This window comes from Cynocephalus volans, chromosome 1 (genome assembly GCF_027409185.1).
Source record: "Cynocephalus volans isolate mCynVol1 chromosome 1, mCynVol1.pri, whole genome shotgun sequence".
NCBI classification, from domain to species: Eukaryota; Metazoa; Chordata; class Mammalia; order Dermoptera; family Cynocephalidae; genus Cynocephalus; species Cynocephalus volans.
In genome coordinates this window covers 122871065-122885546 of record NC_084460.1, presented here as the reverse complement: position 1 = coordinate 122885546, position 14482 = coordinate 122871065, and the positions used below count along the sequence as shown (strand labels likewise).

The window sequence follows — 14482 nt, the reverse complement described above, 5'->3', positions numbered from 1 at the left end:
GTTTACTTTGTTAAAAATATTTTTTGTTTTAGTTTAAAATACTGAACTGGAAGATTAAAAAATTGGATTTCTACTTACAGTAAGCTTAAGTAAAAATGAGAAGAATTGTAGCTCACGTCGATTGTTTCTGAGTGCCAGGCACTGTGCTAAGTGCTTGACATGCATTTTCTCATTTAATGCCATGAGATAGACTCTAGGATTATTATTATTCTCATTTCACATATGAGAAAATGAGACTTAGAGGGGTTAAGTAATTTGTCTAAGTCCCCCAGCTAGCAAATGGCAGGACCAGGATTGAAATTTGTTCAGTCTCTTAACCACTGAAATATTTCAAAATATTAAAAACAATTTGTTTCTCATTTGGAAAAAACGAATAAACAAAAAACTCCTTTGATCAGGAGTCAGTAGTGAGTGTGAGCACTGCCTTTGTTTCTCTTGGTACTGAATGTCAAGATGGTCTTTCCATCCTGTTCACTCCCGTGGATGTGTAGTTCCCACTGCCACAGTAACAGCTACACGTTGCTCCTCAGTGACCGATGCAGGGCAGCGTTGACGGTCACTTGGTCACGTACCCTCTTTTCTCTTGGCTTCTCTCATCTCACCTGATTAATCTGCTCACATTCACTCTCTGGTGAGAAAGCTTCCACTGCTGCTTGTCATCTGTCGGGAAGTCCAGGTGGCTGGGCACTCGAGGTGGGCCTTCTGCATCTGCCCCAGTGTAACATTTCTAGGCTGGCTTGTGCCATTTTCTTGCAGAAGCTCTCAGATCAAACTAATCTGTTCACAGCTCAGAGCCTGCCATGCTTATGTTCATGCTGTTTCCTGTCTCTTTCTGCTTACTCCAACTATTCCCATGTCTCAGACCCACACCGCCCATGGTGTCCTCACTAGTTACTGAAGGGACTTCCTTCAGTGAACCCATAGCATTCATATATGATGGCTTTTTGACACTCTCTTTTGTCCTGGAGAGTCACTTAAATAAGTATTTAATAACACTTTGTCTTGGGGTGGTATTTCAGTCTCTGAAATCTTAATCATCTTAGTTGTCCCCCATTGTGCTAAGCCCAGTAACTCAAATATAATAATTGTTGATGAATGTTTTTTGTTAGAATTTCAAACAAACTTTTGTTGTTGTTTTTAAGACTGATGTTGTTGTCAACTCCATTCCCTCGGATCTTGTGCTTAACAGAGGGCCTCTATCTAAGGCCCTCTTGGAAAAAGCTGGACCAAAGCTCCAGGAGGAATTGAATACAGCTGGACAAGATGCACATGTCACTGCAGGCACAATTTTCCAGACAAGCGGCTTCAATCTGCACTGCCACCGTGTGCTTCACGTGGTGGTTCCACAATGGAGAAGTGACAGCATGTCTTCGTGCATGGTAGGGCCTGGTTTTAAATTCTCCAGGAAATTGGGTAGCCCTGTGGACCTTCCTTTCAGTGTTATACAGATTGGACCCTGTCTCTCTTCTGTAATAATGTCACATTTTTGGCAGTTTCCATCATTATGGCTATTTCTTTCAGCTGTAGCTGACTTCCCCCGAGGGCTAGTTAGTAATATAAATCGATTATTGTGCTCAGTAATTATTGGAGCTGAGGGAAGGGTTATTGAAGATAATATTTCTTTCGTGAGGAAAGCAAGGCGAGGGCATGAAGAATAGAAGAGAATGAAGGATAAGAACAGTAGTTGCTTTGCTTCCCCCATTGCTGAGTGAATCTGACTCGTTTTGGAGGGTCTCTCACATTCTCTTTCCCCTTTTCTCATCTTTTCCTTTTTTTTAAATTTTATTTATTTATTTTTTTTCCTTTTTTTTTCTTTCTTTTTTTTTCCTTTTTTTTTTCTCATCTTTTCCTATCTCTTTCTTTCCTCCTCTGACCGCCCATAACCTCCACTGAAAGCAAAAAGGAGTAGACAGAGATCACAGTCAGAGGTGCTAAATTCTTGTTCTTTTTGTTCTAACTCTCATTTCTAGGAAAGATGTATAAGGATGTGCTTTTGTGCTTTTCAGGCCATGGAAAACATAATCAGAAAGTGTTTGAAGATCACTGAGAGCCTGTCCTTAAAATCAATTGCATTTCCAGCAATAGGAACAGGAAACCTGGGATTTCCTAAAACCATATTTGCTGAATTAATCATTTCAGAAGTGTTCAAATTTAGTAGCGAGAATCAACTGCAAACTTTACAAGAGGTTCAGTTTCTGCTGCACCCGAGTGATCATGGAAATATTCAGGTATGGTCTCACTCATTTTTGATTATTTTGTCAACTGAGACCTAATGTTTTCAAGGGTCTTCTTGTCTAATAGGATGTTTCTTTCATGTATTTCCCATACAGGAAAGTAAAGTAGTAGTGTAGACTAATTGTAGCATGACAAATTTCAAGAAAACTTAGAGATACAGAAAAAATTAACTTTTTATTGAGGAAAGTTTCAAACATACTCGTATACAAAAGTAGACAAAATAGTATAATGAACTTCCCTCTATCCCTCACTCCCCTTCAACAATTATCAACCTATGGCCAGTTGGTTTCATCTTTATCTCCATTTAGTTCCTTTTCTCTCATTTCATTTTGAAGCAAATCCCAGACATATCATTTTATCCGTAAATAATTCGGCATTTATTTTAAACAATAAGGATTCTTTTTTAAAAAGTAACATAACTACAATAGTATATCACACCTAAAAGAAATTGACAATAATTTCTTTATTTGATCAATTGTCAAGTCAATGTTGAAATTTCCAATTATCTCATAAATGTTTTATTTTGTTTTTACAGTTTTGTGTTTGAATCAGAATCCAAATAAGGCCTACATATTGCAATGCAGTTGACATATTCCTTAAGACTCTTTCAATCTATAAGATTCCCTTCCATATAGCCATAGAAATTTTAATACCTATTATAAAAGCACAGCTGTGGCCCTATCAGTAGGAAAATGTCAGGATGGGATATAAGTGAAGGGTGTGGTTAGAGTGATTCAGTACATCCCCATGTGAGTAGGAGAGTTGGGACCAGAAATACCAGAACCATCTTCAGTCAGAGAGTCTATTGGTTGGCTCACATTTACTGACCGTGAGCTATGGGCGAGCCACTGGACTCTGCATTAAGGGAGAACAAAAGGCATTCAAGCCATCATCCCTGTCCTCCAAGTCTTCAGCTGTACAGGAGATAACATAAAATGTTGAAAATTTCCATGATATTGCAGAAATTTAACAAATGTTAAAGTCAGCAAACCAAGTAATGTCCATGGATCCTTGAACCATCTGAATTTTTAAGTAATACTTTATTTTTTTCTGAATCTAGACACTACCTGTAAGTTTTTGGAAGCAAGCAAATGTAACCTAAATTCTAGTCGGGTAGTTAAACCACCTGAGTAAAATGTGGTCCATTTACTTGGCCTGTATAACTACAGTTACTTTTACTCAGTGAAAGCTTTTTTAATAACCTCTCTATGATTTGCATTATGCGAGGTGATATGGATCATGGAACAGGGTATGCAGCACAGACTTTTCCTTCTGTGAATCATAATTACTTTGGGAACTAAGATGTATACACACAATGTAAACTAAATTAGAGGCATGAAGTGCTGGGCATGTTTGAAAGAATGGCTGAGTGGATAGGTGCATGAGTTCTATGACACAGACCTGAACCTTCAAATCTGTACATTCCCAGCCTTATTTTGTTTTCTCAAGACTCAGAATACTCTGCAAGTAAAAAGGATTAGTATATATAGACATCTTTAAATGCCGTTGGAAGTACTATCGATTTTCCATACATGGCTGTTATACTTTTTCTCTTAAGACTTTTAAAGACAGATGAACTTGGGTTATATTTTCACGAAAACCAACAAAATTTATTGAGATATTCATAAGTGGGTAGTGTAACAGAAGTTGCTGAACAGCAGCCCATTGTCTGATCATGGCCTATAGATGTGCTTTATTTGGACTATTTTTTAAAAATTTGAATCAGTTGCTAACATTTAAAAATCAAAAATTTCACATAAACTCCAAAAGTCCACTATAACCTGAAAAGTCAAATGTTCTGGCACATTGGGCATGGATTCCTGCTTGGGACAATTTGCTGTAGCTGAGTGGCAGGTGCACTCTAATTCTCGAGTCCATCTTTGCATATGAACCTTTCCTGCCTGGCCCCTGGAGGCCTGTGAGTCTGGAACCCTTGCTCTACGGTCTCTCCTGGTCCCTCTTCCATCATTGTATCAGACTTTAGCCAAGATGTTACTTTTTTTTTCTTCCAACAAAATTGTCTGTTGCTTGTTTACAAGGAGGAAGAAAGTGATTTTGGAGTGTCACTACCAGGCAAAGAAATGAAATTCACAGGCTTATTAACACTAGAACATACACCAGCCTCTTGCCCTGAAAATCACTACTCCCCTAGCCGTTTCTCCCCTGGTACAAATAAGAAGTTAAAACTGAAGTGTTTGGGAAGTGATTGTCTTTCTTTTAAACCTGTATTTTTTACAATTTGTAAGTTATATGCTTTTACTAATTATGAAGGTAATACATGTTCATTGTAAAAACTTTGAACAATATAAAATGCATAAATTCTTTGATTGTATTCCATTCTAGTCTTCTATTCTGCATGTGTACTTTTAAAAATGGGATTATGTACTATGTGATTTAATGTCCTTTTTTTCATTTAATAGTATAAAATGAACATTTCCCTATTCCATTATAATATTCTTTGAAAGTATGGTTTTTAATGGCTGCTAAATATTCCAACACATGGATATACCAAAATTTATTTAACTGTTTTCCTTTTGGAATTTTTAACTGTTTCATTTTTATTCTATTATGAATAGCACTGTAATGAATATCCTTGTATTTATATCTTTGTTCACATCTTTGATAATTTTTGTAGGATACATTCGTAGAAACAAAATTTATATGTATTGTTTTCATAACTTTAAAAATCTATAATTAAATTAAATAGTACTGTTTAAGAATTGTTCTCTCCTAAATATGCATGTATGCATGTGGCGTCAAAAGCCCTGATGAATCAAATTTATTCATTGACTGAGGAGTGTAATGGTCAATATGTGTTTGTATTTCCAGGCATTTTCAGATGAATTTGACAAAAGGGCTAATGGAAATCTTGTCAGTGACAAAATTGCCAAGGCTGAAGATACACAAGGTTCAGTAAGGCTTTTAAATTGAGAAATGATTTCTAGTTGCTAAGTAACTATTCAGTGACAGGTAAAAGATGGTAGTGATGATTTTGATGAAAATAATGAGTGATAAATAAGATACTAAATTATGTTTCATACAACTGAGCGTGCAAGACACTGGCCATGTTTATGTGATCTGGAGCAAAAGAGAAGGCAAGTTATACAGTTTGTACAATGGTTTTTTAAGTAATTACGAGACTACTGTTTTCTAAGGGTAAGGTGACATGTGTTTTCCAAAGTAGACAAATTTAGAGAGACAATGCCAACCAAAAACTTCTATGTCAAATTTGCTGCTGCTATATTTGTTTATCTTGTTTGGGGTTCAGTGAAGCTTCTTGAATCTAAAATGTATGTCTTCCATCAAATCTGGGAATTTTTCAGTTATTATTTCTTCGAATATTTTTTTCTGCTGTGGTCTCTTTTTTGTCTCCTCTGATAGTCCTATAATGTGAATACTAAGCCTTTCAATAGTGTCCTACAGGTCTGTTCTCCACCCTTCTGTCACCCTATCTTTTTTCTCTCTGTTCTTCAGATTGGATAATTTACGTTAATCTACCTTCAATCACTGAGTCTCTCTGTCTGCTGTACTATTGAGCCCGTCCAGTGAATTTTTTATTTCAGATATTGCTTTTTTAAGTTCTAAAATGTCCATTTAGTTCTTTTTTTTTTTATTGTTTCTATTTTTCTGCAGAGAGCTCATATTTTTCCATTCATCCGAAATCATATCCATTCATTCAAATGTGTTTACTTGACCTCATGGATCACAGTTCCAGTACATGCTTTAAAGCTTTTGATAATCCCAGCATCTGGATCACTTTGGCATTGATGTCTATTGATTGTCTTAATCTTTGAGAGGTGGTCACATTCTCAAGGTTCTTTATATGACAAGCAATTTTGGAATATAAGCTGGACATTTTTTTTTTTTTTTTTTTTTTTTTTTTGCAACTGGTCAGTACAGGGATCCAAACCCTTGACCTTGGTGTTACCAACAGCACACTCTAACCAAATGAGCTAACTGGTCAGTCCAAGGCTGGCCCTTTTTGTATTATGCTGTGAGACTTAGGTTCTGTTAAAATCCTCTGGAGGATGGTGATTGTTTTGTTTGTTTGTTTAGCAGGCAGTCAGGTGGTTAAGTTCATTCTGCAAGTTCTGTCTCACCTTCTGTGCAGGCAGTGGTTCCAATGTCAGTGCAGTTCTCAAAACTTTTGCATGCTCTGGGTCTGCCGCACACATGTGCAGTTCTGGGGTGAGCCTGGGACTTATTCCAGTTCATACACAGAAATAGGGGATCCTTTTCTCCAGCTCTCACCTTTCCAGGATTCCCCTCCCATTCTCTGGCTTGCAAGAGCCCATTTTCTACATCTTGTAGCCAGAAAGACAGGTTTTTTTCAGAGTTTAAGCTACCTGTCATGTTGCCTCACAATTCTGCATCACCAGGGTTGCCCTTGAGCAAAGTGGAAAGAGAAAAGAAGTAAGAAAAAATAATAGGATGTCCCATACACACACACATCTACTTTTCAGACCACAGGGGCCCTTTTTCCTGATTCTTCTGGCCAGAAGTACAGAATGTCTCAGAGTTTTAGCTCCCCGTGGAGCCAAGGTAAAGTTCTGCACCTGGGGTCACCTTGGGCAAGGGTCTGAATGAAAAAAAGAAAAATATATGGAAAAAAAACGAGAATTTCCTTCCAGGGCCAGGATCAGGGCCAGGTTATAGGCCAGAGGTCTCAGAGCGTGAGAGGGAAGATGTCGGTAAGGGGTATGTGTGATGGCATGAGACCTAAGTCATTCTTGCTATTGCTGACTTGGTCATTGACTCCATGTTTTTCTTTTTAGGTTTTTATGGGACTGTTTCTAGCCCTGATTTAGGAGTGCATGAAATGAAGATTGGCCCTATCAGCTTCCAGGTGGCCTCTGGAGATATCACCAAAGAAGAGGCAGATGTGATTGTAAATTCAACATCAAATACATTTAATCTCAAAGCAGGTACTTGCACAATTTTGAAGAGTGGAATAATTAACACAGTAGATCCCATGAAGGAAGGTTTCTATAGCCAAGTGGTTTTTATGACTTTGGCTTGTTAATATTAATCAATCATTATAAAATTATTTTGACAGGGTTTCTGATCATTAGTAACAGTTATTTTATGAATTTTTCTTCTTTGTTATCAGCAATACCCAGATTATAGGATTCTTCTGACGGTTGGGAATGCGTTTAGATCATGAGGCAGTCCTTCTGATCCAAATTTTGTTACTGATGTTTGTCACTGTCGTGATTTTCTCATGTAGGGGTCTCCAAAGCAATTTTAGAATGTGCTGGACAAAATGTGGAAATGGAGTGTTCTAACCAAGGTAAGGCACAATGCTGTCGTTTGGTCCTAAACTGTAAGTGGAAAACTGAATGTGGGAGGCCGTGGAGAGGCTGAGGAAGGTCTTGGGACTGGGGAGACAACATGTTAGTCTTAAAAATCATACGTTTTACTGAAGAATTCCAATCATAGAGGATTAGAAGTGAAAAATAATCTCACAGTTACAAAGAGAAGTTAAGCCATAAAATTTCATCAAAGATAATATTTCCGGAGTTTCTAATTCACAAAATTCTTACTTGTTCATCAGACATTTTGCTTTCTAAACAAAGGTGGGTTCAACATCTAATTTTGCATCTTTTTGTCTGTGTTGCCCAGCTCAACAGGGCAAAAATGATTACATAATTACTACAGGTGGATTACTGAGGTGCAAGAATATCATTCATGTCGTGGGTGGAAATGATGTCAAGAGATCGGTTTCCTGTGTTTTGCAAGAGTGTGAAAAACGAAATTACTCTTCCATTTGCCTCCCAGCCATTGGGACAGGTTTGTGGCCTCTGAATGTCAAGGCTAAACCCCAGGGTGTCCACTGTCCCTTAGATTTGGTACTGAGTGTTAATGTGGTCAATGCTGAGTCTGAGTAAGAGCAGCAATGGTAATCCAGGTGTGGACAGCCGCCCTGGGGAAAGGCTAAGCCTGTGGATGGTTTAAGTAAAAGAGGGAAAAATGAAGGATGCTGAAGAGTTGGAATATTAAAGAGACAGGAGGAAGGGAAGGGAGAGGAAGGGAGGGAACGGAAAGAAAGGCTATCCCTCATTCTCTCGTATCCGTTCTTTTCTCTTTTTCGCTTCCATTCGTATCCTCCAGTATTTAGTCCTTTACTTCCCACATCGTGCATCAGCTTCCACCTTGCCATAGCTGACTCCCAGAGGAGCATTTCCAGCCTTCAACTCAGCAGTCAGCTGTGTCAGTTGGCGTTAGGGCATCTCTATGTAGAAGCTTCTCCGTCACCAGAACTTAGAGGGTCTGAAACTCAACTCTCCACTTTCCTGTTTTCAGCCTACTTGCCTCTTTTGAATTTCTTGTTTTCCTCAAGCTATATGATGATTGTATGACTTTTCATATATAAGGATTGTGCTTTGGGTTTATCATTAGGTGATGCTCTTTCCTCAGGAATCAGAGTCATGTGCACTGATTAGGAACTTCAGGGTGGTCAGGGGAGGCGTGCACTCAGGCTGAAGTGGACTGGAGCTGACTGGTCCCAGTGAGAGGACGCAGCCTTGGACCTGTCATCCTGTGCTCAGGAGTCTATGTCTGAATGTCTTAGACTAGCATTCTAGGTTCTCCAAAAGTTTAGCCTCGATAAATTTAACTATCCTTGTCACTTTCTGGGCCTTCCTCTAATCCTCTAACCCATATCTTACTTTCTGTAATTCTCTACCATTCTTCATAATGTTCCTAGATGGAATTTTTGGTCTTCTTTGCTACTTTTCTTTTTCTATAAGTATAATTTATTATCCTTTTATGTTTTCATTATCCTTATAGTATCATCCATACCTAGCAGATTGGCAAACGTTTCTGTCTGTTGTCTATCTATCTTTCTATCTATCTAGTTATCTATCCTTTATGGTCTGATGACTCCCCAGTGTCTGTCTCCTGTCCACAAGGAGCACCTAGCCTAGGGTGAGAGACAGGTATGTAAACAGCATGAAATACAGCATGACCCATCATACAGTGAAGGTGTGCAGGTGGCAAAAGACGGGGAGGGAAGGGTCAAGAATAAACACAATTGGCCACTAGATCCTCCTGACTTTACTTCCTAAATATCTCCTCAGTCCCTACACCCTGATCTTCATTCTAGCCTCCTCTCTTTGTTCAGCTCTTGTCTTTTGCCTAAACTTTTGTTATAGCCTCCTAACTAGACCTGAGCTCCCCACTCCAGAGTTTCCTCACACCGCTCAAGATTTATCTTTCTCAAAAAAGGTCTATTCTCCTGTACATTCCAGGCTGAACATACCATGCCCCTGTTACACAGTTCTATCTAGCTTAGCCTTTCCCTGAATTTACCATACTTCGTCTGTTGAACACCTATTCATCCTCCCCTATCATATCCTCTGTGTCCTAGTAAGGGCCGGGCTGAATATATAGGCTGTGATGGCATGTAATAGATGTTTATTGAGAGTGAATGAATATATCTGAATGCTTCCATTTAAACTCTTCCAAATAGCAAAGGAAAACCACAGCTTTGCAGAGGAGAATTTCCCTTCTTTCATGATCATCTAATTAAAAAAACCCCTCATGGTTAATTTTATATGAGGTTTGTCTACATTCCCACAATTGTCTGCATGCCAAGTCAGAGAGGTCTACTCTCATTTTCTGCAATAGTGGTGGGCACCATTAACAAAGATAATCCAAGTGGACTCTTAGGCTATCACACCAGCTTGGCCAGGGGACTTTTACATTGCCCACCATGTGACTTTGCCACCTGCCATTCATATGGGACCAGTTTCATGGCTAGAAAGAGATTTTTCATGATCTCATCTAGGCAGTGGCTTTCCTGGCTTGAGAAACAGGATATGGAGCATGCTGAAAACAGGAAGGGATCTTCTCAGAGTGGCTACCTCAAACCCTGCTGATCAGCTACAGTCTCACTGAGTATGGGAGGGAAGACTTCGTGGAGGCTTATGAGTAACTTGTGCACAAAGAATTATAGATCGCAACAAGTACCTTATAGCTCCACATGTCTTAAAAAATTAGCTTAGTTTAAATCAGGCCCCCAAAGAGATCTAGGAGGATACATGCATAAAATCAAGTGATGACTAAGCCAAAAATATGTTTTTCTCTTTGAAGAGCATGTTGTTTCAACATACATTAGCATCTTATGCTTTTTATATATCTTTTAAGGACACTAGTAAGCCCAGGAGAAAAGTTACCTGTGCTCTGTAACAGGATAAACACAATGAGCTGGAATCAGCTGAATAGAGCAGATATGAACATCAGACACCAAAATTTTGGTTTCTGGGTCCTTTGCTCATTGTTGGGCTGTTGGTGTCCTGACCTCCTAGAAGAAAATCTCCCCATTGCCTCCAGGACTTCAAACATGTTCCTTGATGCAGTGTTAGAAAAGTCCACAGTGATGAAAGAATTGGGGAGGGGGATTTACTCTGTGAGAATTGCGATCCTTATTCCTTAGCCTTTTCCAGGTGGGTCTTTTTTTTTTTTTTCCACCATTTTTATTATTTGCTGTTCCAGGAAGTGCCAAACAAGACCCAGATAAAGTTGCCAAAGCCATAATTGATGCCATTGAAGACTTTATCCAGAAAGGATCAGTCAAGTCTGTGAAAAAAGTTAAAGTTGTTATCTTTCTGCCTCAAGTACTGGATGTGTTTTATGCCAACATGAAAAAAAGAGAAGTGTCTCAGCCTTCTCCCCAACAGTCTGTGATATCTAAACTTGCATGTGAGTTGCTCATTTTTATGACATGAATGTTTCTAATATTCATGCCACATGAAAAATAGCTAATCTTCCTTTTCTTTTTAGCATTTTTCGGCTTTTCAAAACAATCTCTACAAAAACAGAATCCTTTGGTTTTGGAAAAGAAAACAGAATCAGCAATTTTTCAGGTATGTGGTGAAGATATGAAAAATGTGGAAAGCAGTATCTCCTGGATACAGGAGCTGATTGAAAAGGAACAGTGTCCTTTTACCTGTGAAGATGAGTGTATCAAAGACTTTTATGAAAAGGAATATAAGGAATTGAATGAGCTGCAGAAGAAGTTAAATATTACCATTTCCTTGGACCGTAAGAGACCTTCGATTGAGGTTTTGGGAATTACCAGAGATGTGTGGAAGGCTAGAAATGAAATTGAGAAAATGATCAAGAGAGTTAGATTGTCCAAAGAACAGGAATCCCGGGCAGACTGTATCAGTGAATTTATAGAATGGCAATATAGTGACAACAACACTTTTCGTTGTTTTGATAAAATAACCAATCTGCTATTGGAGGATGCAAGGAGAGGAAAAAAAGGGACAATTAGTATCAAAATTGACAATCAGAACTATATAGTGAACTTGGATACGAACACCGCTACAGATGCAAATGGAAGAAATTTACATGTTCAGCGCCTCACAAAATCTGAAGGTGAGTTAAACTTTTATGCTTATCATCCATTATTTTTCACCTACTTTGAGCTTAACACTATTTTGTACATACATCAAAATTTCAAGTAGATAAGATTCAAATAATCCTGATGGAATAAACTAGAAAATTTGGTGTATGAACTTAAAGAGCTTTGCTTGTGGTCAGGAAAACGCAGTGTGGACATAGCAGCCGCCTGAGGGTGACCATCTTAATGGTAACAATAGCCAACCCTTGCGTTGTTCTCACCTCTACAGTTCCCTGAGCTGGTTCTGCTGGGGAGGTAATGGCTGCTTTCGTTGGGGTGTTGGGGGGAGGTGGGCGGGGAGGGAACCATAGGCTTAAAAGAAAAGTGGCCCAAGGTTTTCTAGAACAAAAGGGCAAAGGGGAGGAAATGCAGAAGGCAGCATGGTCAGAGAGTGGGCCCCTCTGTGTCTGTGACTTACCACCCAGGAAGGATTGAGAGCCTGTGGGAATTTCTTCCATAAGTCACCTCTACCCTGAGCGGAAGGTTCCTTGACACACACGTCAGGAAGTAGCCTTCAGATTCTCTGACTGGATCAGCTCCCCAAGAAGGGAATGCCTGTCTTGTGGAGACAGCCATTCCTGACTTCAAACCACATAAGTCCCCCACTGAAAACTAGTAAATTGGCTTCCAGTGCACTCTATTCACCTTCTGTGAGATCCGTGTGAGTGAATTCCTCAGACTCTGAGCAACTGTGGGGAAATGACAAATCACATATACTATTCTGCTTAGCAGAGTAGGAGGCAGAGCTGCCACCATAACCTGTCACATAGCAAAACCCACCATCCACCTGCCTCTTAAGGATGCTGTGAAGAATAATGAAAAATTAGATGTGGAGTACCTTGAGGTGTTGATGGTGAGGAGTCCTGGTGAAAGTCCATGCATAAACAAAACCGGAGCAATTACTTAAAACGTTGCAGGGACGTAATCTATTGTTAAATCATGGCAGATTGGGGACTGAACAGAAAATGCAGATGAGTTGTATACTGCTCCAATAGTTCTCAAATTCTAGCATGTCCAGAACTTTAAGATGTAGACCCGCAGGCTCCACCCCTCAATAGGATCTATGGCTCAGTAGCTCTTTGGCTTTTTTTTTTTTTTAACAAGTGTTCCCGATGGTTCTGAGGTAGGTTGTCTGTGGTTCACACTGTAAAAAACATTCTCCTAGAAAGACAAGGAACTTCTTGAACACATAGATTTACAATTAGGAAATTGTAAAACAAGAACACATATGACACTCAGTTTTTCAAAACCTACTGGGAATGTGTAAGGGAGCCCTCAAATGTCGACTTTGCAGTTGAAATCCCTGCACACTGGAGTGACATGAAGCAGCGGAATTTCTGTATGGTTGACCTGCCACCTAATCATCCAGAATTCAACACTGTTGCAAGCAAGTTTAATCAGACCTGTTCACACTTCAAAATAGAAAAGGTAAGGCTTCTGCTGAAATGGAGTTTCTTAATGGTGGAAAATAGTGGTATCATAGTCCTATATAAATACATTTTCATTCACCTCCTATAACATTTTTTTATCTGGAATTATTAGAATTTTTATGGTAATTTGATTTTTAGATTCTAGATTCTACTCATGTCACCATAATTACTGAGACATTAAGGTTCTTGTGTCAATTATTACAGTATTAGATTGTAATATGATACTAAAGATATACCATGTTTACTTTGTGAAGCAAGCTAATAAAATTTCAAAGATATGGCTTCAAAGTTGGATTTGCTCATTAGCCAGCACCACAGGGAGACACACAGCGGTTCCTCAGATTGGGGTGCTCTTCTGCCCCTATTCACAGGGCAGCAGTGTTTACTTCCCTGATAAATCCAACGGCCTTTTCCTTGTTCATAACAATTGCTTTGGCATCTTCCATTTTCAACATTATTAAAATTGCTCTTTGAAATTATATTCTTCCATGACTTCTATGGCAATATTATTTTGATCTTTTTTCTTTCTTTAACTAATTTTCCTTTCTTAATCACCAGTGTCTATTTCTCCTCCAACCCCCCAATTCTAGCTTTACCCATAGGACTTATACTTTGGTCTTCTATCTCTGTACCTCACTGGGGAATGTTTTACCCATTTTGGCTTCAGCTATTATTTCAATACTGCTATCTCCCAAATCAGCATTACCAACCGGGATCTTTGACTCAAGTTCTAGAACATACTCTCAGTGGCCTAAAAAAATCTCCACTTGAATATCTAACTGCTAAATCATCTCCACTTGAATATCTAACTATTCATCTATAAGGAATTTTCTTTATCCTTCCTTCCTCGTTTCTGTCCTTGGTTCCACCACCTTCTGGGTAAAGCCAGAGATCTTTGAGCACCTTCCCTTCATCCATAATAACGAGTCCAGTAAGGCCTGAACATTTTCTCTCGGTCTTTATCTGCACTGCCACCACTCTGTTTATTCATGTAGTTAAACAAATAATAATTCAAAAAAGATTTTAAATGTCCTACAAAGATTTTCTCACATACCATACCTTCAGATAAAATAAATGGATGAAGAAAGATGGATAAAGAGAAAAAGAGGGTAGGGAAAATAAGATATACAGAGTATTACTAGTTCACAAAAAATAAATAACATGCAATCCTAGTCAGTTATGAATTTGTCCCTGAGCTTCCTAGTAGACAAAGCAAGGAAGTAAACACCCAGCTACAAGACTCATAAAATCTGTAAATTAAAAAGTAAGAATCCTTTAATGAGGCGACTCAGCTCTTTACAATGCTGAAACTGATTCCTGAGATATTTCTCCTGTGGATCAAGTTCTGGAGAATATCTTTAACATCATCTTCACAATAAATTCAATATCAGCTTTTATACCATTGTTG

General features: G+C 38.7%; 1 protein-coding gene across 2 annotated transcripts in view; it reads left to right on the top strand.

The window, feature by feature from the left end:
- PARP14 (poly(ADP-ribose) polymerase family member 14) overlaps nucleotides 1-14482 on the top strand; it is a 39209-nt gene that overhangs the window by 20744 nt on the left and 3983 nt on the right. For both annotated transcript variants that reach the window (XM_063112414.1, XM_063112408.1), the window contains 9 exons: nucleotides 1143-1379; nucleotides 2007-2228; nucleotides 5065-5143; nucleotides 7011-7160; nucleotides 7463-7525; nucleotides 7858-8025; nucleotides 10732-10938; nucleotides 11020-11619; nucleotides 12939-13072. In XM_063112414.1, the coding sequence (XP_062968484.1) occupies nucleotides 1143-1379; nucleotides 2007-2228; nucleotides 5065-5143; nucleotides 7011-7160; nucleotides 7463-7525; nucleotides 7858-8025; nucleotides 10732-10938; nucleotides 11020-11619; nucleotides 12939-13072 (1860 nt within the window). The remainder of the gene's footprint in view (nucleotides 1-1142; nucleotides 1380-2006; nucleotides 2229-5064; nucleotides 5144-7010; nucleotides 7161-7462; nucleotides 7526-7857; nucleotides 8026-10731; nucleotides 10939-11019; nucleotides 11620-12938; nucleotides 13073-14482) is intronic.